At 41.8% G+C, this 26324-nt stretch overlaps 1 protein-coding gene across 14 annotated transcripts in view; it reads right to left on the minus strand.

Annotated features, from left to right (window-relative positions):
• Window positions 1–35: 35 nt before the first annotated feature.
• cdk5rap2 (CDK5 regulatory subunit associated protein 2) overlaps window positions 36–26324 on the minus strand; it is a 39603-nt gene continuing 13314 nt past the window's right edge. For 7 of the 14 annotated variants that reach the window (XM_026173427.2, XM_026173426.2, XM_080303594.1 and 4 more), the window contains 39 exons: window positions 26069–26287; window positions 25756–25926; window positions 25335–25445; window positions 25119–25256; window positions 24844–25023; window positions 24541–24735; window positions 24266–24457; window positions 23956–24085; window positions 23721–23860; window positions 23516–23632; window positions 23290–23433; window positions 23085–23197; window positions 22864–23003; window positions 21175–21315; window positions 20984–21093; window positions 20708–20851; window positions 20097–20198; window positions 19819–20006; window positions 19391–19724; window positions 17773–19288; window positions 17500–17601; window positions 16926–17074; window positions 15238–15641; window positions 7689–7921; window positions 7167–7218; window positions 5863–6035; window positions 5009–5356; window positions 4711–4836; window positions 4515–4631; window positions 4139–4328; window positions 3451–3572; window positions 2486–2698; window positions 2279–2362; window positions 1902–2164; window positions 1669–1818; window positions 1437–1575; window positions 1157–1203; window positions 969–1023; window positions 36–568 (listed from right to left, as the gene is read on the minus strand). In XM_026173427.2, the coding sequence (XP_026029212.2) occupies window positions 423–568; window positions 969–1023; window positions 1157–1203; window positions 1437–1575; window positions 1669–1818; window positions 1902–2164; window positions 2279–2362; window positions 2486–2698; window positions 3451–3572; window positions 4139–4328; window positions 4515–4631; window positions 4711–4836; window positions 5009–5356; window positions 5863–6035; window positions 7167–7218; window positions 7689–7921; window positions 15238–15641; window positions 16926–17074; window positions 17500–17601; window positions 17773–19288; window positions 19391–19724; window positions 19819–20006; window positions 20097–20198; window positions 20708–20851; window positions 20984–21093; window positions 21175–21315; window positions 22864–23003; window positions 23085–23197; window positions 23290–23433; window positions 23516–23632; window positions 23721–23860; window positions 23956–24085; window positions 24266–24457; window positions 24541–24735; window positions 24844–25023; window positions 25119–25256; window positions 25335–25445; window positions 25756–25926; window positions 26069–26287 (7638 nt within the window). In that variant the 3' untranslated portion in view covers window positions 36–422. The remainder of the gene's footprint in view (window positions 569–968; window positions 1024–1156; window positions 1204–1436; window positions 1576–1668; window positions 1819–1901; window positions 2165–2278; window positions 2363–2485; window positions 2699–3450; window positions 3573–4138; window positions 4329–4514; window positions 4632–4710; window positions 4837–5008; window positions 5357–5862; window positions 6036–7166; window positions 7219–7688; window positions 7922–15237; window positions 15642–16925; window positions 17075–17499; window positions 17602–17772; window positions 19289–19390; window positions 19725–19818; window positions 20007–20096; window positions 20199–20707; window positions 20852–20983; window positions 21094–21174; window positions 21316–22863; window positions 23004–23084; window positions 23198–23289; window positions 23434–23515; window positions 23633–23720; window positions 23861–23955; window positions 24086–24265; window positions 24458–24540; window positions 24736–24843; window positions 25024–25118; window positions 25257–25334; window positions 25446–25755; window positions 25927–26068; window positions 26288–26324) is intronic. The other 7 variants (XM_026173421.2, XM_026173422.2, XM_026173423.2 and 4 more) reach the window with 7 other exon arrangements.

Below are 26324 nucleotides of genomic sequence, written 5' to 3' on the forward strand. Positions count from 1 at the left end.
ACTTTGTAAAATCAAACTGCTGCAGACTCGAAGGCTTCAGCATTCAGTTTATTTTACTGCATTTGCACATACTTGCTAGAACACAGTTGATCTAAACAATCCTGTACATAAACTGACAGGTGACGACAACAAGTAAAAACTGGAAGTCAGTAATAAAATACAGTCATGTTGTCATATGCGTCATATAAAACGAATAAAAGGAAAATATCTGAATAGCACAGATTATTTACAGAGGCATACTCTTGCATTTAAAGAACTTTTACAACTTCAGTACCTTTTTATAGAAATCAAAGTAAAGGCGGGGCATGTGCAATAAGGTAGGAAAAGCTTAGCTTTCTAAGGTTAAGGTGACAGTTTTACAGCAGGACGGAAAGGCAGGATGCAGACTGGGAAGCTGCTGCGTCAGTGCTTTGCTGGCACCTTTAGTAGCTGCATTGCAAAGAGTTGTCGCTGTTGGGATCCTCCGAGGATTCAGAGTGCCTCTCTGAAGTCTGCCTGGAGACTGGGGCATTCGTCTGCTCAGGCTGAGGGTCTGTAGTGTCTACTACTGGCCATTGACTGGGACTTCCTGAAAAGAGAAGTTGAGGTTGTACAGTAAAAAAAACAAACAAAAAAAAACGACTGGCTTTAATGGTCACTTTACACCTTTGGCCACAAACATGCAGGATAAACAAAAACAATGCTTAAGGCACAAAAAATATTTCAAGTAAGTTTTCCAATCTTATCTCCAGACACATGCATCTGTCATCTTGTTAAATGAATAGTTGCAAAGTTAAAAGTATGTTTGCTGTAAGGTCACGCAAAACACACCCCTGTGAGCGTAAATCAAAAAGCCTAACACAGTCCATACAGTGTTAGGAGGACACAGTTGTAGGTATGATCCTCCCAACAACTGTCTCATTACACGTTTAAATTCTGGTATTTGCTTCATGCAGGAGAAACAACCAGAGCAACGCATCCACACTAACCTTCGTCTGGTCCTCCAGACAGGCCTTTCAGGCCAAACTGGGTACAGTAATTTGTCTACCGATATTTCACAGAGAGGAAAAAAGGGGGAAAAGAGGAGTAATTCACTAATGGAGAAAATACCACTGTGGGTAACAGCATTAGTCTGACATATTATAACTGGGTCATACACTTCTTACTGTAGGCGTACCTCTAAATTCCCCCTGGCTTTCTTCAACACTCCATGGGTCAGAGACACTACAAAGGACAAAAATAAAACAATTCATTTCCACAGTCTTGTATAATTATACCGGTATCAAGACCTGACATTTACTTTATAAAATAATATCACACAAAGAAAAACTACAAAACAGGAGCAGAGAGACTGACTTGACAAATACTTCCATCAATAAACTCAAATAGCTGCAAAACTGCTTCAACCACACATTTCATCTTCTGTGCAGCTTAAAAGTAAAAGCAGATGAACTTACACTGATCGATGATGACTCTCTCCATTCCCTCTTTGAGCTGGTTGGTGGTGCGGAGACGCTTGATGGCTCCGCTCAGCATCCTCTCCTGCTGAGACAGCCGGCTCTTCAGTCGGGCTATCTCATTTCTCAGCAGCTCATCCTGATTTGGAGGATAGCAGGAAAGAAAGGATTTGGTCTGCAGATGTTTAACTGGAGAGCCCGGATACACAATGTGTGCTGTGCGTGTGTTTACCTGCTGGTTGTTGCAGCTGTCTCTTGCTATGTTCCCAACTGGCAAAGATACTCTCCACACCAGTTTGAGCAGTCGGCCAGCCTCCTCCAGCACCTGGTGCATGGTGTTAATGCTGCAGGATAAACTCTTCAGATGCTGCTGTTCAATCACCTACAAAGATGTGGACAGGCTAACATCACGTTTCTACTTTCTGTAAAGTTCAGCCTATTTAAACCTCACGATGAGCTCCCCACCTTGTTGTCACAGCCCTGCTGTTGAAGCGTGTGCAGGCACTCCTGCAGTTGCATGTCCATACTGCGTGACAGCTTCCGGCCGTCTGAGATCTGCTTGCGGAGCGCGTTGTAGTCTTCAATCAAGCCCAAAATGTGGCGCCCATTGCGGCTCGCCCACATCCGGTGACCCGGCACCAGCCGAGAGGGAGCACCGGAAATGCTGTCCCCAGAGCTGCTGCTGACCGAGCCACCATCCACCTCTGAGAGAGATTGATATCTCACATCTGAAAAGATCCAACATAGCAGATCCAGGAGACTTCAAATGTCACCAGTCTGTATTTGCTTTCATAGAAATATGTGATTTGGCTTCAGGACCAGCTTTGAAGAGCTTTTCTTACCATGGTGGATGCTGGTGTGTTCTCTGTGAGTCTGGAACGAGTGATGGACAGTGTCTTCTCGGCCCGGCGACCTGCCCCCTTCATCTAAGAGTGATAAAAAATAAATAAGCAAATGAAACACCTGACCTGCCATGACCTGGCAGTGCCTACGTGGCCTTCTGAATCCATCAAAGCTCATCGGCATGCAGGAACGTGTTTTCCGTTTACCTGGAGAGGACAGCAGATAGTTAATGTTGATGGTTTCAGAGCGGCCGGGTCCTCTGAGCAGCTGCTCCTCCAGTCTCTGCCGCAGAGCCGTGTTGGTCTGGATGCTCCTCTCCAGCTGAAGCCTCAAGTGTCTGATCTCTGACAGCAGCTCGGCCAGGTCCACTGAGCCGGAGGAAGCGTGAGTGGACGGCTCCTGGGCCACCTCGCTGGATTCTGCACGCCGAATGAGAAAGAAATATCCTCCTGTTAGTGACGCTGAGGCTGAGAACTGCTGCAACCCCACAGGTACATTTCTACAAACTTGTGGTCAGATATTTTTATTCGCATGTGAAAAATAAGAACAAAAGAATTTAAAAAAAAAAAATCCAAATCAAACTGAATCTGAAAAAATAAATGCTGCAAAATTACACGTCTGGTGTGTAAAGGCCTTAAATTTGATCATGTCAGCCAACAGGAACATTTCGCATATAAATTATTGTGAATGTTGGCTGATAAGGGTTGAGAAACTGTAGTGCAGGAATTCCAAACAGGATTTGAAGTTAATTGAAATTTGATGGTGTCACCATTACTTAGTTTATACAGTGTCAAATCTGGTGGACAAAGTGCAATCAAAAGATTCTGCAAATACACCCATAAATGCTAAAAACAAAACTGAATACAAGTTTGGAGGGTTTCCTCTTGAAGATGATCTCCTTGTCTCCCTCTTTACTGCCCCCATGTGGCCATGTTTCATCCAAAAAAAAACAATACACCAGTTATTAGCCAATATCATTAGACATTCTCATTACAATCTATCATCTTGTCAGTACACCAATCCAAACATGATCCAAAATTTTTTCTATACAACAAAAAGTAAAGGTTTCTTCCTCCAATACTCGTGCAAGCTGCTGGAAAATCTGACTACAGCACAAACATTTCAGAAGAACTCCAGCTACTGAAAAACAAAAACGGAAATCGTGCAGTACCGTTGTATTTGTTAGACTCGCTCTTTATTTTTTCGTAAACTTGCAGCTCCACCCGCAGCGTCTGGAGGAGATGTTGGGAGTCGGACAGCTGCTGCCTCTGGAGCTTCACCTCGCACTGCAACCTGGAGACAGTGATTGAAAGCGCAGCCAACACTTATTAAGAAATTCAGCCTAAAGTGATGCCTTGCCTTTAAAATTCAATATATTAAAAAAATTTATATTGTATGTATGTATGTATGTATGTATATTTATACATACATACATACATATTATATATAGGCACACACATATAAAACAGAAACACTACCTACAACAAGCCTAACGTGTATACATTAGACAAAGTGACACACTCAGGTGAATGAAAGGGAGAGGAGATCTGACAGTAATATACACTCCTGGTTTCGAGTGTCAGCCTCATGTCAGCAGGACCCGTGGCAAGAGGTCACATACCATCACTGTTAGCATCGTGTGCATGTGTGTGTTCACGGATGAGCCTTCAAGTGATGAGCTCAGGTTTCAGAGACATACTAACAGTAAGGAATAATGGCAACAGTAATGACTTTTTAGAATGGCCATTAGTAGCTATGTGGAGTGTCAGGTTACACAAATGAGTGCTTTAATGACATTAAGCGTGTGGTGTAGAAATGTGTGCTCCCCATCAGGACTGATGTTGTGTGTGTGTGTGTACCTGTGCAGCTCCTCCCTGCTGCGGTGCAGTGAATCCTGCAGCTGGGAGTTTTCCCGGCTGCTGTGCTCCAGTCGCTCCTGCAGTTGGCTGTTTTCCTGCCTCAGAGCTTCACACTCCCTCCTGCTCTGCTCCAGTTTGGCCGTCCGCCTGGCCAGGGTCTCCCGGAGCTTCTCATTCTCCTTCTGCTTGTCTGGAGGAAATAAAGGTTGTAAACCTTGTTAAGTATGTAATTCCCGGAGATAATGGAAAAATATTTAGGGTATTATAGATCAGCATCAACAAGGACAACAAAAGAAATTAGCATCCGTTTCTCTCCTCTTCTTTTTTTCTTACTGAAAATCATGTGATTTTTAACTAAACATAAGAAGAGCGATACCTCTGGATGCCATGCTGAGCTGTTCCTTCAGAGTTTGGTTTTGTCCCCAGAGGAATCGCACCTCCTGAGTCAGCTGACCCTGCTCCTCGTTGCCGTGGATGAAGATGTTGGTGGCTGCTGGACATGGCACATACACATGTTGGACATGTGGAAACAAAAGACCCTAAATAGTCAAAGACAGTTTTTTGGTGTGTACCTGGGTCTTTTTCCACTTCAGCTAGTCTCCTCTCCAGCTGCTCCCTGAGACGGTCGTTGGTGCGAATACTTTCCTCCAGACGTTGTCGCAAAGCTCTGATCTCCTGTAGATGCTCTGCCAGCAGGTCTAACAGACAGACACACATGGATAAAGCACATTTAAAGGGAAATTCCATGTCGTTTTTTTACTTCTTTACATTAGCAACAAACTCACACAGCTCATATAATTAACAACATTTCTCTATATAATGTAGTCATTAACTGACATGCTAATCAGCCTACTATTGCTTTATATTTACCTGAATTCATCGTATGAGGCTGTCCTCCACCATTCCTTTGTGCGCTCGTGTCTCCATCTTGTTTCTGTGCCTTTGTTTGAGGCCCTGAGCCCTCCTGGTCGTGCCCTTGTTCCTGCTCCTGATGATGGGAGGTGGTCTGGGCCATGATAGAGCGATGCAGGTCCAGTTCGCTGCGTAGGGTGGCGTTAAGCTCCTCGCTGCTCCTCAGCTGCTCCTGCAGCCGCCCGTTCTCCCTATGCAGGCCCTGCAGTCTGCCGCCAGCATCTCTGTGACCGGACACACCTTCGTCCTGAGCTCCTCCTATAGGTGACACAGTTGCACCCGTCCAATCAGGGTGTAATTGTTGACCTGAACGTGCACAGGAAGACAACAACACATGTGTAATCCAACACTTCAAATCCAAATTGCATATTATTATTATTATTCTTTGTCTCCAGGTGCTTCTAAAGGACTTCACTTGTCTCTGCAATAGCCTCTTGGTCACAAAATATCAGAAGATTGAAACAGATATGTGCCACTGAATAATGCAACTTTAAGTGGCAGTGGATTGAAACTGGACACCTCCTCTGGCATTGGCTGGCAAGCTTTGTCCTGCAGAACGCCTCACTGCAACAGAAAGGATCTGAGTGGACAATAAGTGGTATTACAGGCAGGCACTAGACTGCCTGCGCACGTAGAAGAGGAGCCGTTTGATCTCAATGACTGTGCAACGGGCAAGAAGGGAAGAAAATATGCATTTTTAATGAAGCAAACTGAATTAATCCTAGTCTGGCACAAAATCTCCAGCAGTATCAGGGGTAAAACTCTGACAAAAGGCTTCTGAGACTTAAAGCATTGGATCCAGAAATACTTACTGTGGGTTCGATTGCCACCTTGTGTGGTTGGGCTGCTGTGGCAGGAGGAAGAAGTCCTGTCTGAGTGGGACAGATCAGAGTGAGAGCTGTGGTGGCTGCTGAGACTCTGGCGTCTAATCTGGCTCTGCAGGCTCTGGATGAGACGGTTCTTCTCCTGCAGCTCTTTAGCCAACCTGGAAGGAGAAGGAATGATGCGTGTTAACACCAGTCGGGAGGCCTCGGTATGACTGCTGGGAGAGAAAAAGGAACAGCAACCCCAAAAAGTAAAGAAAACTATGTTCCTAAAACCAGCGGGCTTCAAACAACACACAGCTGGGAAATCTGACACAGGAGCTCACGGCAAACGTCATGCTGTCTGGATCAAACCCACTCACAGGTCCAGCTGCTCCCTGGTGCAATCAGCCAGGGTGAGGTTTTGCTGGACGAGCAGGGCGACGTGCTGCTGCAGCAGCTCTCTCTCACCCTCTAGCTCCAGACGCAGATAATCTATCTCCTGCTGGATTCTACACAAGCTTTCAGGAGGACCTCTCATGCACTCCTCATAGGACAGCAGTGATTGTGATGTCTGCTGAAGCTCCCCAAAACTGCCACATCAGTAGTAATATGGATTAATGCGCGTGGCTCTGAGCAACCTTAATTTATAATTTGATACAAGTGTGTGGTTAAAAAATGCATTACCTATTCATATCAAGGATGGAAGGATACAATTATTGTACTGTGTCCAAAACAAACAAATTGCAATTTTGCAAGTCTACAGTTATTATTGTTGTATTAACTGCTCACTTAGAGCATTTGCTGCCAATAAAAAGGTAAAAAAGTCAAAGTTTAAGATGGCTATGATGTGAAACTGAAAGCATGGGGAATACAGAGTGACAATATTGACCCAGTGATGGGCAGCAGAGCCTTAATTTACTTCTGGCTGACACAGAAACAAAATAGGTCAACAGCAGGACAGTTATTCACGTGCACAGCCCAGGGTCATAATGCAAATAGCTGGGGGCAGTTTTAAAAGGGTCATAATATGACAAACATCTCAAAGAGCTCAGCTAATGACCCAAAAATACAGTCGCACATGTGACCTTAACAAAGGGACTACAGTCTAGGTCACTAGAAGGATGGAAAAGTAAACACCAGCTTTTTTTTAAAAAAAGGAGCCAATTTCTCATCATATAACATAATATGTTATATGATGAGAAATTGGCTCCTTTTGTGGGTGAAACATTTATCACATATATATTATATATGTGATAAATGTTTCACCCACTGTTGCATACACTAAAAATAAAGAAATAATGTATTTGTACCTGCGAGACAATTCAAGAGCTGGCACATCCTCATTATCCAGATGAGTCTCTCCTACAAGACAGAAAAAGACGCTGTCATGGACGTGTCTGTACAAATCAGTTACGAGTGGCTGCTCTTCTGTCTTTGTTTCTCTTCTGGTGGCGTCTGTTTTCCCCTTGTTAGACTGTCAAGTCAAGTTTGTACCCGCCCATAATTTTAACAACTGCCTTTAAAACTACTCTTTGATAATGAAGGAAATCATCAGTAAGTTAATTGATCACCATATCAAGTAATTTCTTTCATTAAAATAATGCCCTCCATGCTCTAAAATGGCTTTGCTGTAACTGCACTTGTCTCCTTCAATCATTATACTACCACGGCACTAACACACATCCTCCAAGCACACTAAGTAAATACTGTCGCATAACCACAAATACACGTCTGCAGTGATGGCAGATACTACACAAACAACACCTCATCATGGATCTATATAATAATTTAGGCAAAGCAACTACTACAATTACGATGACGGCAGCAGCTACCTTTGTCCAGCCGTCCCTCCAGCCTGTCCAGAATGCTCAGGCTCTTGTCCAGCTGCTCTTTAACCACCTCTCCCATGTAGCAGTCGACCTTTTCAGCCTGCAGCAGCTCTTTGAAGGCCTGGTTCAGCTCTTCCAGCTGCCGCCGGTGCAGGGCTCCCAGCCTGCGGCTCTCCTTGATCTGCTGCCTCAGCTGCGAGAGCTCTCGGGCCTGTGACTTCACAAGGGAGTCCAGGCTGTGGAGAAGACCAAATTAGGGACAATTTAAAAAAAGAAGGAAAGAAAAAGAGCATGCAGATTTTCCACCTTCCTCTTGTGTTAGGGTTGGCACCAACCCATTTTAAATTTCAAATGCATAGAAAAAAAAAAAAATCACAAACATTTGTTTATTGTATCAAGGCTTTTTGACTTTGTCAGGAACCTCTATTTCTACAAAATAAAACAAAAAAAATTTTTTTTCACTAAATTATAAAATGCCCTAGTTGAAATTATGACCTTTGTGTTGTTAGGGTTGGTTTCGACCCAGGTATAATATTATGAGTATAAAGCAATAATTAAAGCCAAAACTGAAATCATAAGTGCACTGTCAGCTAAAACATTGACAGCAAGCTCCTCTCCTAATCATATGAGCTTTAGGGGATTCTTGTTTTGCGTGTTTTTTGCAGTATACCTGCACAAAAACAAAACAAAACTAGAAAAATTTGCATTTCCTGCGAAAATGCAGTGTGGATGCTTTAAAGCTGAAGCTGTATGCAAAAAGTAGCTGAAAAAGCTGAAAAGTTGCAGAAATTGTAAAAACTTTGCAGAAGCAAAGGAACTTTGCTAAAATGGAATAACTTAGCAGAACTGCAATATCTTAGAGGAAACATAATACTTGGCAGAAATACAATAGCATAGCAGAACTTAGCAGAAATATTGTAACTTACCAGAAACATAACTTCTCAAAAATACAAGAATTTAGGAGAAATAGTATAAGATAACAGAAGGAATATATTTAGACAAAAATACTTAAGCATTACAGAAACACTATGATTTAGAAAAATAGTACAACATAGCAGAAATACTGTGATTTACCAGAGACACTGTGATGAACTATGAATATTGTAATTTTAAATTAAGACTATGTTTTAGCACAAATATTATAATTTGGCAGAAATACTATGATACAGCACAAATACTCTGGTTTAGCACAAATATTATAACATAGCAGAAATACAATTATATAGCAGAAATGCTATATTTAGAAAGAAAAATATAATATAGTAGAAATAGTATGATTGAGCAGAAATACTACAATATAGCATAATAACAATGATTTAGCAGAAATACTATGATTGAGCAGAAGTACTAAGATGTAGTAAAAGTACTTTGATTTAACAGAAATACAATTATGGAGGAGTAATACTTTAAAATGGGAGAAATATTGATACACACACACACATACACAGAGCCTAAAGGTAAGAGTATTTGTGCCATGGAGTGTTAACAAGAATGTGAGGTCCATATTAGAAAAGCTGGTAAAATCATAAAAGTTTGCAGAATTGTAATAAATGATGAATATGAATTACTGGTCTGTGACAGTGTATTAATTTGTAGGGAAAAAAACATGTTGACCAAGGTGGAATCGAACCCACGATCTTTGGCTTGCAGACCCGTGTCATTACCAACTGCGCCACTGGGAAAGAGAGGAGCCGTTTTGAAAAACAGGGTGATGAGCAGTCAGAATTAGATCCCGGTGAGAGGCGAAAAACGCCGTTTTTTGGAGTTACAAAACGTTGTGTAACTCAAAAACTAGGTGGACTAGAGGCATAATTCTTGTACTGGGTGAATCAGCGGACTTTGGTGTACTTTGACTGCGATTTTCATTGCTCTTTGTACAATTGTCGCTGAGATATGACGAGAGAGGAAACGGAAGACCTCAGACATGATTGGCTGGCTGGGAAGCCGTGCAGGCCCTGATATGTGATATGTGTCTGAGTCCGCACAGAGGATTGGCTGCCTGGCAGAAATATATAGAAATAGTATGATTAAGCATAAATACTACATTTAGCAGAAATACTATATTAAGCACAAATCCTATAAAAAGCAGAAATAGTATATTAAGCACAAATCCTATTAAAAGCAGAAATAGTATATTAAGCACAAATCTTATAAAATAGCAGAAATAGTATGATTTAGCACAATAGTAATAAGTTAAACAGAAAGATTGGAAAAGCAAAATGGACAGCTGAAGAAATGCTGAACATGCTGAGGGTCCCTCAAATATACTTGTTAAATGAAAAAAATCAGCAAAAAAATATATAACAGCCACACAATCAGAAATATGTACACATAAGGAAACACACATGCACAGAGACACACACACAAGATCCAATTCAGTCAACCAGTCTAAATATATTGAATTTGAATCTTAGAATGAGATCATCCCATTAAAAGGCCTTCTCTCTCTCTCTCTCTCTCTCTCTGTCACACACACACACACACACACACACTGCTGAATTTGAATCCACCAATCAGAGAGCCTGTGCACTTTTTCCCGCCAAAACAGGTGCATCTATTTACACACGCAGCACAGAGAGACTGTGAGTTGAAAAACTGTCTAAAGTCTTTCATCTTTAATAAAATGATCAGCGTTCTGCTCTACCAGGTGTAACAATTGAGTTTAACATCCAGGCATCCATGAAAACAGAATTTATGACATTTAACGGAGTTAGAAGTTAGCAGGGAGTTAGCTCGCTAGCTTCTATCTAAATACAATATAGCATGTCCTGACTGCGGGGTTTTGGAAACAAATTAAAACGTACAGCTCTGCTATCACTTCCAACATAAATGAAGACAGAAAGCTAAACAGCAGTGACGTTTGTAGGGTTACTGAAGTTTGGCTAGCTGGTATATAATGATGTGCTACGTGACCGCTAGCGACACAGCTATGTTAGCATAATATAAACAAGCTAACTTTTTTTCCACTTGATAAAAGTTACCGTGAGTGTTCTCGGTGGTCAGGAACAAATGTAATTGCATGGCAGGATGCTGTAAACGGACAAAACTTCAGCCAGGAGAACAACTGAGATAATCCATCCACAATACGAGGTTAGTCATTCATATACTGCTGCATGGGCTGGGCTGTAGTTACATCCTAAGGTTTTAAAAACTGAGCTTAAATAAATGATTAGCGGTAATAAAAGCCGAGGGAGGTCAACAGTGATCGCTGACTGTTTTAGGAGCTTTTTGAGATCAAATAGAAGAAAATACATAACATTAAACATGTTAACAACACAAATGCCATATTAAACGCAGACTACTTTAGACCCGGAAGTAGGATTCGTCGCGTCATCACTGAACAACCGGATTGCAGTCTATTTCTCATAATGACGACTCCCCTCAAACAAATGACCATAATTTCCTAACCGTAGGGGCTAGAGCGGTCATTCTTACACCGTTTTGTTCAGAAGAGATGGGGGAATCTTCAAGTGTTGACAATTTATCATTAAAATATGAATTTTTAGAGATATATGACATGGATGACTTGTTGACTTAGAAGCCACGAATTCCCCAATATGCAAATTTGAATGCCTCAGACCACATATATGATTGGCTGGCTGGGAAGCCGTGCAGGCCCTGATTTGTGGATTTGAATTCCTCAGCCCTCAGATATGATTGGCTGGCTTAGAAGCCATGAAGGCCCCAATATGCAAATTTGAATGCCTCAGGACACATATATGATTGGCTGGGAAGCCGTGCAGGCCCTGATTTGAAAATTTGAATGTCTCAGTCCTCACAGAGGATTGGCTGCCTGGGGACCTGGCAGAAATATATAGAAATACTATGATTAAGCATAAATACTACATTTAGTAGAAATACTATGTTTTAGCACAAATACTATAAAAAGCAGAAATACTATAATTTAGCAGAAATACTATATTAAGCACAAATCCTATAAAAAGCAGAAATAGTATGATTAAGCATAAACACTACATTTAGTAGAAATACTATGTTTTAGCACAAATACTATAAAAAGCAGAAATACTATAATTTAGCAGAAATACTATATTAAGCACAAATCCTATAAAAAGCAGAAATAGTATGATTAAGCATAAACACTACATTTAGTAGAAATACTATGTTTGAGCAAAAATCCTATAAAAAGCAGAAATACTATATAAGGCACAAATTTATTTCTGCTATTTTATAAGATTTGAGGTAAATATAGTATTTCTGCCAAAACATAGTATTTCTGCTAAATTATAGTATTTCTGCTTTTTATACTATTTGTGCCTAATATAGTATTTCTGCTTTTTATAGGATTTGTGCCTAATATAGTATTTCTGCTTTTTATAGGATTTGTACCTAATATAGTATTTCTGCTTTTTATAGGATTTGTGCTTAATATAGTATTTCTGCTAAATTATAGTATTTCTGCTTTTTATAGTATTTGTGCTAAAACATAGTATTTCTACTAAATGTAGTATTTATGCTTAATCATACTATTTCTACATATTTCTGCCAGGTCCCCAGGCAGCCAATCCTCTGTGAGGACTGAGAAATTCAAATTTTCAAATCAGGGCCTGCACGGCTTCCCAGCCAATCATATATGTGTCCTGAGGCATTCAAATTTGCATATTGGGGCCTTCATGGCTTCTAAGCCAGCCAATCATATCAGGGCTGAGGAATTCAAATCCACAAATCAGGGCCTGCACGGCTTCCCAGCCAGCCAATCATATATGTGGTCTGAGGCATTCAAATTTGCATATTGGGGAATTCGTGGCTTCTAAGTCAATAAGTCATCCATGTCATATATCTCTAAAAATTCATATTTTAATGATAAATTGTCAACACTTGAAGATTCCCCAATCACTTCTGAACAAAACGGTGTAAGAATGACCGCTCTAGCCCCTACAGTTAGGAAATTATGGTCATTTGTTTGAGGGGAGTCCTCACTATGAGAAATAGACTGCAATAATCCTGTGTCTCTCTGTGCTGCGTGTGTAAACAGAAGCACCTGTTTTGGCGGGAAAAAGTACACAGCCACTCTGATTGGTGGATTCAAATTCAGCAGCTCTCTCCCTCTGTGTGTTTGTGTGTGCGTGTGTGTGTGTGACAGAGAGAGAGAGAGAGAGAGAGAGAGAGAGAGAGAGAGAGAGAGAGGAAGCCTTTTTATGGGATGATCTCATTGTAAGATTCAAATTCAATATATTTAGACTGGTTGACTGAATTGGATCTTGTGTGTGTGTCTCTCTGTGCATGTGTGTTTCCTCATGTGTACATATTTGTAATTGTGTGGCTGTTATAGATTTTTTTGCAGATTTTTGTCATTTAACAAGTATATTTGAGGGACCCTCAGCATGTTCAGCATTTTTTCAGCTGTCCATTTTGCTTTTCCAATTTTTCTGTTTAACTTATTACTATTGTGCTAAATCATACTATTTCTGCTATTTTATAAGATTTGTGCTTAATATACTATTTCTGCTTTTATAGGATTTGTGCTTAATATAGTATTTCTGCTTTTTATAAGACTTGTGCTTAATATAGTATTTCTGCTAAATGTAGTATTTATGCTTAATCATACTATTTCTGCTTTTCATAGGATTTGTGCTTAATATAGTATTTCTGCTAAATTTAGTATTTCTGATTAATTATAGTTTTTCTACTAAATCATAGTACAGTATTTCTGCTTTTTATAGGATTTGTGCTAAAACAAAGTATTTCTACTAAATGTAGTATTTATGCTTAATCATACCATTTCTGCTTTTTATAGGATTTGTGCTTAATATAGTATTTCTGCTAAATTATAGTATTTCTGCCAAATTATAATATTTGTGCTAAAACATAGTCTTAATTTAAAATTACAATATTCATAGTTCATCACAGTGTCTCTGGTAAATCACAATATTTCTGCTCTGTTGTACTATTTTTCTAAATCATAGTGTTTCTGTAATGTTTAAGTATTTTTGGCTAAATATATTCTTTCTGTTATCTTATACTATTTCTCCTAAATTCTTGTATTTTTGAGAAGTTATCATGTTTCTGGTAAGTTACAATATTTCTGATAAATTCTGCTATGCTATTGTATTTCTGCCAAGTATTATGTTTCCTCTAAGATATTGCAGTTCTGCTAAGTTATTCCATTTTAGCAAACTTCTTTTGCTTCTGCAAAGTTTTTACAATTTCTGCAACTTTTCAGCTTTTTCAGCTAGTTTTTGCATACAGCTTCAGCTTTAAAGCATCCACACTGCATTTTCGCAGGAAATGCAAATTTTTCTAGTTTGAGTGGCCATTTGACTTCCAGAGTGCACATTTACAATTTGCAGCATACAAAAATGAGAAGATTCACAGTGAGCCAAGTTCTGCATCATATTTTTGGTGAAAATGAAGGAGAGTACACAGAGCAGCGATTCAGATGGGCAGGTTTCTAGGAGGAAGACAATGTGGACTATCATCCAGAAGACACAGACACATCTGATCAGAGGTGGAGGTCGCTGGTGCTGAAGCTACTCCTGCTGAAAGATTCAAGTCCAAAAATGGTAATATATTTTGGAGCTCAGTACCTCATGATCTACATAGCAGGGCAGCTGCTGCAAATGTCATCAAAATGACCCCTGGAATCACAAGGTTTGCTCTGACCAAAGTCAGTGACATCAAGAGATGTTTTGAGCTATTTATGCCATTGTCACTAAAAAGAATCATCATTACTATGATGAACCTTGAAGGAGAAAAAAAAGTCCATAGCGACATGATGAGGAATACCTGGATGCTTTCATTGGTGTTCTTCTTGCTGGAGTGTACAGATGCTGCAATGAGGCCACTGATAGTCTATGGGACGCATCAACAGGCAGAGATATTTTCTGGGCAACGATGTCACTTCACACATTTGATATCATTTTGATTCAAGAGTCATCAGATTTGACAACAAAGAGATCAGACCGAGGTCTGACAAGCTTGCTCCCATCAGGGATGTCTGGGAGAGATGGGTGCAGCTTCTTCCACTGATGTTCATCCCAGGGCCAGAGGTGACAGTGGATGAACGTCTTGTCCACTTTTTGAGGAAAATGCCCCTACCGGCAATACATACCCAGTAAGCCAGGTAAATACGGCAGAAAAATCTGGGAAGCCTGTGATGCAAAAACCAACTATGGCTGGAATGTACAGATTTTCACAGTCAAAGCTGCGAGTGGCATCCCTGAGAAGAAACAATGAAAATGTGTGGTCGTCGATATGACCACTGGACTGCAGGATCACAATATCAGCTGTGATATTTTATTTTATTTTTTTTTAATTGAAATCGAGGGGTATAGTGAAAAAAAAAAGACCCAGAGGCCCACACCGAAAGTATTAAAACCAACATTTTCATGGATAAGGAAGTCTAACAAGATAACCAAGAGATGAGAAACAAATTGGATGATCACTTATTGTTTTTAGTGTATTTTATAGCTGATTTAATTCACGGGTCAAAACCGACCCGTTAACATAAGAGATGATAACAGAAAGCTAACACAAGAGGAGGGTTAAAGTAAAGAAGGTGAAGTACTAATAAAACACTTCAAAGATGGTTAACCTAGCAGGTGATGTGGAGCGGCTGCGGGATGGCTGCAGTTGTTCACTGATGCTTCTGCTCAGCCTCCTCTCTCCTTCCAGCTCCATATTTACCCGGCTGCTTTTATCCTTAATTGCCTGGTTCTCCCCAGCCTTCTTCCCCCTTAGCTGCCCACTTCTGTGGCTGCCATCTTGACTACGGTCGTCTTTCTGTGCACCCTCTTGATCCTTGATCACAGACGGGTCTGAGGTGTTGTTGACCAAGTCACTGGAGAGGGAGTTCCTATGCAGAAGGCTCTGCATTTGGAGGATTAGTTTTGTCTGGTTTTCCAGCTGGACCTTGAGCTCTTTGACTTGTCCCTGAAGCTGCAGTGGGTCCTCAGAAACACCATACTCACTATAGACCTGCAGACCTTTCAGACTCACCTAAAAATAAAATAGATGGAAGAAGGTTCAGATTTTGAAAGTGAAAGTGAAAACTAATGTTAAATGGAATCAAACCAGTAACACATGCTGTAACTTCTGATCATTGTTGTTACACTGTTGATTCTCACAAAGCTGTTTAAAATGACTGTAATGTATGTAAATGTTCTCAAACACACCTTATTCTCATTTCTTGATACATGTATTTATTTTTAGAATCTGCTTGAGTTGCCTTATACACCCATCAGTTATAACATTATGACCACCTGCCTAATATTGTGTTGGTCCTCTTTTTGCCATCAAAACATCTCTGACCCGTCAAGGCATGGACTTCACTAAACCCATGTGCTGTGGTGTCTCGCACCAAAAGATCCTTCAGGTCCTGTGAGTTGTGAGATGGGGCCTCCATGGATCGGGTCTTTGGCCAACACATCCCACAGATGCTCACCTATATTGAGATCTGGGTAATTTGGAGGCCAAGTCAACACCTCAAACTCACTCCTGAACCATTTTGGGAGGACGCATTGTCCTGCTGACGGAGGCCACAGCCATCAGGGAATACCGCTTCCATGAAAGGGTGCACATGATCTGCAAAAACGCTTAGGTAGGTGATATGGATCAAAGTAACAACCACATGGATGGAATAAGTTAAGTTTTCCCAGCAGAACATTATCCAAAGCATCACACTGCCTCCTCTGCGTCTTCTTCCCATAGTGCATTCATCATTTAAAGTGATTCATCATCTTCTTCCATCGCTCCACGCTCCAGTTCTGAGGCTCACGAGTCCGTTGTAATCGGTGATGGACAGCAGTCAGAGACTTGAGCTACGGTAGCTCGTTTGTTGGACTGGACCACAGGGACCAGACTCTGCTTCCCATGTGCATGAAAGAGCCTTGGATGTCCTTGTCAAACACGCTCAAATCCTCACGCTTGCCCATTTTCCCAAAATATTCACTTGCTCCCTAATATATTCCACCCTCTAACAGGTGCCATGATGAAGAGATAATCAGTGTTATTCACTTGACTGCTGTATGAATCATGGTTCATAATAATGTATTTATCTTACACTAGGCCTTGGTAAACCTAAGACCCAGTCCTCCTCTATTCTGATTGGTCGTCACTCAACAAACAGAAGGTTTGAGCAGCAGGAGGACTCCTGTGTTCACAGACACAGCTCTGCATCTGAGCTAACCACAGTAGTGACATTCCCCATCATTCCCTAGTGAACTTTGCTGTGGAGTGCTGGGAGTGAGGAACAAGATAATAAGCAAATAATAAGATAAATACCTTGGCTGAGCTGAGAGCTGGGGAAGTAGGGTATGGGGTGCTGGAGGTTGAGTCCAGATTTTCAGTAGAGGAGAAATTGGCCTGTTCGTGTTTCAACAGGGAAGGCAGACTGGAGCCACTGCAACTAGGGTTTACTCCAACCTCTAAATCTGGCAACACAGGAAGCACAAAAACATTAGACTATGGGGAGGAGTCCAGTGCAAGTTGTAGAAAATAAACAGTGTTTGAGCAGTGTGAGGAAAGAAGTCATTTGTGATACAGCCAAATTTGAATAGGACAAGAAATCAAGGTAAAAGGTTAATGAGTGCTCAAAAGACATTCCCAAACCTTAAGTGAAAACATGCATGAATAGAGACAGCCCATTCAAATTTAGGAAGGGTGAAGAAAATTCCACAGTTAAAAACCAGAAAAAGACTGTGTGGTTACGGAGACCCAGGCAGAAAATATTTTTCAGAGACAGCGTGCCCTTGTTCACTCCTCATGCATACATTCTACATTAAGAGAAGCTGTCCACACTTGAGATTAGTATCCACTCAGCAGACAGACATGCAGAGTCTGTCTGAAGGCTGTCTACCTGTGCTACTGCTCTCTTCCCTATCGTTCTCACTCTTGCCACTGGTTTCGTAACCCAGGTCCTGCAAATCCACCTGCACGCCTTTGTCATCCTGCTCAGGAGCTGGCATTGGAAGCAATATATGTTTGGTTAGGAAGAAATCAATCAAGGAGTTCACATATGTCTCTATCACTACTTATGTTGTTCCTGACCAAACTGGGATTTGCAGTATCACAAAATCGTTTGAATTACTGTGGACAAGCACATGTAGAAGAAAGCTGCTCAACAGCTTACCTTTCTTTATCATTTCAGGAGAGGATGTACTGGTAAGAGCAGTGGCCAGTTTCGCCTCCAGGCTTTTACATGCCTTCTTCTTCTCCCTCAGTGCTTTGTGCAGTGTTTCCAGTTCAACCTGAACACTTGGCGGTAACCCTTTGCCGTCCTGCACTGCCCTGTGGGCTTCCCTCTCCATTTTGTGACCCCTCTCTTCTTGCAGGGAAGCCTGGAGCTCAGATATCCTCTGAGAGTAATCACTGAAGACCTCATAGAGAAGACAGAGATGGCGATGAAGCTCTAGTACCTTTGTTCCAGTTGAAGCAGTAGACAGGTTGTTGCTGGGTTCGGAGATTGGTGGGGCAGTTTCTCCAAGTTGCTCCCGCTCTTGGAGGGCTCTCTGAAGTTTGTCTAAATTTATCTGCAAGTCAGAGCTGATCTGGGATCTGCCAGCAGTCACGGAGCCAGAATTTGTGCAGTGTGCTGCTAAGGAGGCAACAGCGGACTCTGTTGCACTAAAGCAGTTCCTTAGAACGTCAATCGCCTCTTGATTTAAACTAGTATCAGGACTGTGGTGTTCCTTTTCCTCATTTTCTTTAAGTGACTCTGCTGCTACTCTGTCACTGATGTATCCGTGTTGTGCAGTAGCATTTGTGGCCCTCAGTTTTTCTTGCAGCTCTGCATTGAGCCTATTCTGCTCCCAAAGTGCTTCTTGCAAAGAGTCTGCATGACGCTGCAGCTCACGCAGAGAGTCCTCGGTACCTTGAAGCACCCCTCCGGTGCTTTCTTCCTTTGGAGAGCTATGCAGCTGCTGCAAAGCTCCCTCAATCCTTTGACAAAGATCGCTGATTTCAGGATTCTTTTCTTGGCTTTCTGCAGAGCTGATGACTTTCTCTGCCAAATTCAGAAGCTCTATGAGCTGGTTGTTGAACTCCTCTTTCTGCTGCAAGGCTTTCTGCAGCTCAACGCATCTACCATGGAGAGACGCATCAGAACCCACAGAACCAGAACCTGTGTGTGAACCAAATCCACCCTGGCTGTCCAGACTGCAGGCAGTCAGATAAGCGATGGTAGATTCTGCTGCCTGTAAAGCCTCTACGTACTGGGAGTTCAGTCTGTCTTTCTCCCGGAGCTGTGCATGAAGTTCTTCCCAATCAGCAAGCTGCTCACTCAGCTTGTTGATCAGTGCTTCTTTCTCCTGGCACTCCTGGTGGAGAAGTTCCAGCTGAGTATATAGTCCAGAATCATCTTGGGTGTGATCCAGTGATGCTCTGGCTTCAGAGCCCTTGTCGGATCCCACTGGACTACAGCTACGATTAGGGTATCCAAGGGTGGCGGAAGGGGAAGTGCTGTGCTGGAGTGATGTGTGAGTGTCAGAGTCTGTGTGTACATGCTGGTCAGACCAGTAGACATCATCTGAATCAAGGTGCTGAAGTCCATCAGTTTTGAGCTGCTCGGAGCTTCCAGGCTTCCTGCTGCTGCTGTTAGACTCCACCCTCAGCCTCACAGGCACAGGAAGGCGAGATCTGCCTCCAGACTACAATTTAAACAAACACAAGAAACAGACATTAAAACCCCAAAACGCCTTCATGCAGGAAAGAGTGATGTCTTTTTATTTCTTCTGCAGTACAAAACTTACCCTATGTTTTGAAAAATGCTGTTTTTCACTGTTGCTGTGTGGCTGGCAATTAGTTCTTGGACTCTCCTCGTCATCTGCAGTGCTGACATTGGTAATGGGACTCTCCCTGTCTGAAATCTCATTCCACTTCTTCCCTCCCTTCTTCTTTGACAGTTTGGTGACCTTTGCATCTTCTGTGTCCAGTGCTTCCAAACTCTTCCTCAACTCAGCCTGTCCCTCACTGCTGTTCCCTGAGGCATCGGTGCTCTCTTTTTCTTTGTACTCAGACGATTTCTGTTCCTTCAGGAGACCCCGCAGCTCATCATTTTCTGATCTGAGCCTGAGCATTTCCGCTCTGTAATGAGAAACATTCGACCAGATTACAGTTCAGACTTCTAACTACCAAGTAATGGGGAAAATAAGGAGTAGACTCTGAAAGAAAGACCTACCTAAGGTGCGAGACAGATGTTGACCCACAATCAGCTAATAGGGATTTAAGTGCCATTAAATCTGTGTTCATCTCCCTAGAATATTCCTCCCCAGTGTCCAAGATGTCGCTGCTAGAGTGAGCACGCTCTCTACTCTGGCTGAGGCCGCTGTCCATGCTCACATCACCCAAAAGCTTTTCCGACAACATCTAAAAGAGCGATTATTTAGAAAGCAGGTTTTATAAACTCTTCAAATAGTACTTAAGCACTCAGTTGTTTAATGACCATCAGTTTCATACCTGTCCTAGTTTACTGCATGTCTGGCTCTCTTTGTCCTGACCAGAGAGATGTGTCTTGTTACTTTGAACCAGAGGCTGCTTCTCAAGCGTCTTCTTGAGCTGCTAGAGTAATGGGATGGGAGGCGAGTATGACACACATGGCTCGGTAAAAGAAAACTTAAAGTGGGAACAGAATCCATAAAGCACAGCACAGCAACAGCAGAATGGCATGATGTGTCTAATGTAGCATGGCGAAGAGAGACCGTTTTATGGGACACAGAGATAAAGATAAAACAGGGACTGATTAGGAGAGATGAAGGAAAGAGAAAGAGGGTACTTACTCTACTACATACAAGAAACACACTTGTTAAAAAATTCAGACATTTAGTACCACAGAGGGAAGAGAAATTAGCAACAGGTTAGACAGAACAGAGGTTAGGCTATAAGTTCTAAGGTTAGAAAGGAGCTATTACAGGAAGGATGTTAGACAATGATTCGTGATTTCTCAAGTATTTTCTAAATGTGGACATACTCTGGAAGAAACATTACTAATAAATGACAAGACGTGCGCTCTTTTGGAAGACCTAAAAAACAAAAAACAACAACTTTGCAGCCATAACTTTGTGTACAACCTCGTCTCTTTGCAGCTGCTTTTTGCGGTCTTTGTCTTCTTTGTCATCAGTGTCACGCTCTGACTTCTCAATTTGTGAAAGTTGGCTCTGCCGTTCACTGTTTAAGGTCTGCAGCCTGCTGACATGGTCTTGCAGCTCAAGCACCTTAACACAGAGCGAAATCATTTTTACACATTTCCAGCTTTACAGTTGGTACAGTGACACCTGAAGCACACTAATTAACTTCAACGTGACACTGTATAAGAATGAGACAAAAAGCAACAAAATGTAAAATACCTTCTGTTTAAGCTCCTGAGCAGACAGATGAGACAAGCTGTCATCCAGTCCCTCTCCTACACAGATACTCATGTAGGAAGTCTGATCTCCAATGAAACTCAAAGAGTCGCCTGAAAAACGTTAAAATAATCTTATAATGTTGTCTGTATATAAACTGGAATATGACATCTGGAGTCTTTTTCTCGTCTTACCTCCATCGTTGGCTCCACCAACCCCTCCTCCACGGTTCTGAATTGCTCCTAAGCGTGCCTGCAGAGATGCATTCCAACGCTGGGCATCTTCAAGCTGATGTCTTATGCTCTCTAGCTCTTTAGGATCAATCAGGTCCATACCTGAAACGATACACAGAGGGTTACAAAAGGCCACGCATGACAGGGCATTACAGCAGCTCCCATGAGGCACCATTAACTTAAGACTTCATGTGCATATGTCTAACATGTCATAAAGAGGGTGTATACTTCAGCTCTTTTTCACAACTTTAAAAACAAACACAGACCAGCCACGAAGCTGAGGTTTTACACCGCAGCACACACACCTTTGGATTATACCTTTCACTTTCATATTTTTCATGATGTCTACAATCTAATGTTCTTTAATTAAAATACTGAAAAAAACAAATAAACTAAAAAAATCCTTATAAATGAAAAATGTAAAAAAAAAAATATGAAAAACAAAAATGGTGGATTTACATTGTGCAGTTAGTGGATCTTGGCTTGCTAAAAAAATCCAAGTCAGATATGCAAAATATATGTAGAGGAGCTAAAATGCACACCCACAATATACACAATCACAAAGTATGATTATTATTGTGCTTTTTCATAAGTGTGTAAACATGTAGCCTATGCAAACAAATCATAATGGTTGGTTATATAACCAAAGCATGAAGTGTGCAAATGTAATCAGTGACAATCATCCTGCTACGTCTATCTTGCCAGTCAGTGCTAATGTGAGCTGCGTCCCTGTTACTTACAGCTGACCTATTTTTACACCTGGCTCTCTGCAGGCAGCGGTGTGGGGAGGAGCATGCACGTGTGTGGTCGCCTGAGCGCACACGACAAGTGGATGGTCCAAGTTATTTGGCTTAGACCTCAGTGCAGAGTGACACTTTTAATCTGTTTTAAGGCTGTGCATTAATGCCACAACAAATCTGAAGGACAAACTGTGCTGAATTACATTAACTGCATGACGTCAAAGGAAAATAAATGCCACACTTTTTGGATTAGGCTCTATTTCTGGAGAGCTGCTCTTTTAATGTGGTACTTTGCACATTAATATCCTTTATTAAATCATTTGAAAATGGCACAACCATGCTTTTAAATGATATTCATGTGACAGATGGTTGGATGGGTTGGATTAATAACCAGAAGCGTGCTAAAGTGATGCAATCAAGAAGCAAAGGGACAAAACAAAAACAAACAAACAGCATGTTGAAAGTGAGAGACAGAGAAGACAGGTCTTTATTTATTTTTTATGAAGGACAAAGAGCAGACAGGTGTGAAATCAATACATTTACTGAGAGACAGTGAAAAGGGGAGCGACTGTGTTATAGACAAAAACATGCAGATAACTGGGAGATGATGAGAGCAGAAGAGACAGAAAGCAGACAAAGATGAAAAGTGGAGGGACCAGGTGTGCATGCTGAAGAAGAACACAACAAAAAGTAGACATGGAAGTTGTTGGCAGGACGAGTAAACATATTATATAAAGATGACTGGGGTTTAGGGGTTCCCTTTAATGATGAGTTATATTTTCTACCATTTTAACCACAATAAATGATAACAAGCACTTCTTTTCTCATTCACTCCTTTATAATTCCTTTATTTCTTTCCCTCTCATTCAGTCACCATCCTCATCTACAACCAAGTGTGTTTTCACTGCACCTTCTCTGAGTTTGGCTCTGTGTATCTCTCTCTCCAAGTCACCCCTTAACTCCTCATTAGTTCTGATGCTCTCTTCTAGCTGCTGCCTGAGAAGCTGCACTGCTGTCAGCTCCAACTGTAGAGCATGGAGACGCTGGGCACTGCAAATCATCCAAGAGGTCTGTTAGCGCAAAGCATTTGTTTCTCCTTTTTGCATTAAAGCAGCTGTTGCACATAACTACCTGTCTTGCTCCTTCACAGTCTTTACCAGGCTGGAATAGAGCTGCTGTTCAGCCCTCAGGGCTCTGTTCAGAGCATCGTGCTCATGTTGCAAAGCTGTGAGGTTGGGCAAGGCCTGAGGAGAGAAGAGAAACTATCTTAAAAGACAAAGCATCAAGATTGTAATGTTTTGCTCTAAAAAAAATTTAAAAAGCAGGTCATCTTTACTTCTTGCTGGCTGTCTCCACCGATCATGGTACTCTCCCTCTGTGGAAGCACAGGCAGGGACCTCTCCATTCCACAGACAATGACGTGATCCTGGGTATGATCAGGCCATGTGTGGCCTCTCTGACTGAGGCGCTGCTGGAGAACCTGCTCAAAGTCAAAAGTTAAACATCAGAAGAAAAACTCCTTCACTTGCTGACACAACTTTGACACTGTGTGGAATCCTTACACTGATAATCTCATCCTTGGTCTTTAGAGTTGCAGTGAGGGACTCAATATTAGCAGCCTGACCTTCACTGTGACCCTTCAGCTCAGATAGCGCTGACTGAAGCTCAGCCAATGAAATCTAGAAATTGGGATGTAGGGAATTATGATTGACACTTTTAAGAACTGTATCCTATTATGGATTAATTAAATGCTTCTAACTCACTGACCTTCAGTTCATTTTCCCTTTTCAGTGCTTTGTTCAGTGCTTCAGTTTTCTGTGCCAGCTCCCTCTTCAGGACGACCACTGTTTTCTTGGAAAGTGGATTGTTCTCCTGGCTGTCTTCGCTGTTTCTCCTGGACAGCTCAGCTTCAGCACAGACAAAACAAAGTCAAACGTAGCACCAACATGCAGTCTACCTTTAAATAACCTGCGCGAGGGTGTTACAGGTCTAAATCCATTACCTTCCCTCTCGTCCAACTTCTCTTGCATGATCTGAATAGTTTGTCTGAGATTCAACACTTGATCTGGCTCTACTTTCTGCCTCATCTCTGCCAGAAACTGGTCTCTCTCCTGACCACGCTGAAGAAGCTTCTGACAGTTTATAAAGATATAAAATCAGCACATTCAAATGTTTACAGGTAATATCTTAAAACACGTTCAAAACAGGGCATAGAATTGGGGGGCAGAATGTGTTATTCTCTTTGGGAGTTTGGATTTCCACATACAGTATTTTACAGCTGAATGGCTGTGCTGTATCCCACAGGATCTTACGTTAATAAGGCTGTCTTTTTCAGCAAGCAGGGCTTTGAGCTGCGCGGTCTCTAAATAACTCTCCTGGGCTGTTGAGGAGCTTTGCTTCTCAGCAGTGGCAAGCTCCTGCTGCCTATCAGACAGCTGCTTCTTCAGCTCCTGAATCTCTTGAGCACGCTCAGACAACATGCGATTGTAGTGCTCTGCAGACTCCTGGAGACGACAAAGAGTCAAAGTTAATAGTGTTAGCGTTGTTTGTGCACACTCTGTCGTGCCCTGTTGTCATAAATGCTAACCTTCAGAAGTTGGTCTTTGCTGCTAATTGTAGCAAACAGGCTTTCTACAGCACTCTCATTGTCAGCAACCAGTCTTTCCCTGGCCTTGACAGCTTCAGCCAGCATGGCTTCTGTGACCTTTAACCTTTGGCCCATCTGTTCAGCCAGATCACGCGCATGGCTCTGTGACTGGTTCAGCAATGATTCAGACATTTGCTACGGACAGAGGGGGGAAAAATAAGCACTGAAATACAAATGACATAAACCAGAACAGTAAAAACTATAAGGAACCTGGCCTTAATGAGTGACTATTTGTCAGCCAACCTCCATATCCTTTGTCTTGCCCTCCAGGGAGAGCTGCAGCTGGCTAATGATGGAGTCCTTCTCCCTCAGTGATCTGTTCAGGTTGTCTTCCACATCTTGCTTGGCTCTTTGAAGGTTCTTTAGGGTACTTGCAAGATGCTGCAGCTCTGCATCCTTCTCCTTAATCAGACTGTCAAAATTCTGCAAAGAAAGGAGTAGAAAGGAGTATGCATAACACTTAATCACAACTATGTGATTATCAATCAATAGAAAAGATCCCAGTTCCGGATACTTACATTGATAGTTTCTTCATTATGAGACAGCAAGTTGTTGAGTCTTTCTAGGTCTCTTTCTTTTTCCCTTAGTAACAGCTGCAGGTGGTGTATCTCATTGTCTTTTTCTTCAATAGCAGCAAATTTCTCATCAAGTGCTTGCTGTAAGAGAACAAACAAACATGTCAGAAACCAGGCAAAGTCACCATGGTTAAAAGATTGCAGTGAAGGAATACCCACCTCCAAAGCCTTCTCCTTTTCTTTCAACCTTTGCCGCAGTTTGGAGAGAATACTGTCGTTACTTCCTGGACTTTTGCTCTGCTCAAAGTCTCTGACCATGTTCATGTATTCCTGACAAACACATAAAAACAATGTTACTAAATACACCGCACTCAGAAGAACTGGATGTCACTTTGGAGCACCAACTTCTCTTTGGCTCCGATTGCTTTCATGACATGCTTATAATCCAGCTGACAGGCTTTGCTGCTAGCTAACTGCTCTCCTATGATTACTGTTTTATCATGTGTGGTGGCTCTAAACAGCAGTAATGGGCTAAAATTCAATTTTTACACATACTTAGGCTAAGTAAAAAAGGAAGCAACTCATTTTTTTATCTTTTGAGCTAAAGTCTGTCTGCATAAGTTTAGTGATGATGTGTCACCTGTAGCTGCTGCTCTTTATCAGCCAAGGTGGATGTGAGACGCTGGATGGTGACCTCATGGGCCTGCAGCTTTGTTTTGGTTTGGTCCAGCAGCTCTTGGTACTGCTGCTCCAGAGCACTCTCCCTTTCCCCGATCTCCCCACTCAGCTTTTTCAGCTGATTGTGTAAATCCTTGTGGAGGAAATTATAATAATGTCACACAAAAGTCAATATTTAAACAGATAATGAAAAATCAACACAACAACAAAACGATTAAGAGGAGAATGCCTGCTCGTTTTATTGTGGATACAGTCCTGTCATCCTCCTATCTTACATTAAGCGCTTTGTCTCCTTTCTTTTTCTGTTGTTGCAGGTCCTCCAACTCCACCTCAAGCTGATCCTTTGCCTGCTGTAAGTCAGCCAGCTCTTGCTCCTTCCTATCCAGTGCTCGCTGCAGTTTTTGGGCTTCAAGCACCTTGGTGTGGTGTTCCCCCTGTAATTGGGCCAGCTCTGTTTGCTTTTCCATTAATAGGTTTTGGTGTTCCTCTGCTCCCTGAAGGAGAAAAAAAATATTGACTTCTATCTGTTTA

The sequence above is a fragment of the Astatotilapia calliptera genome, chromosome 7 (assembly GCF_964374335.1).
Source record: "Astatotilapia calliptera chromosome 7, fAstCal68.1, whole genome shotgun sequence".
Taxonomy (NCBI): Eukaryota; Metazoa; Chordata; class Actinopteri; order Cichliformes; family Cichlidae; genus Astatotilapia; species Astatotilapia calliptera.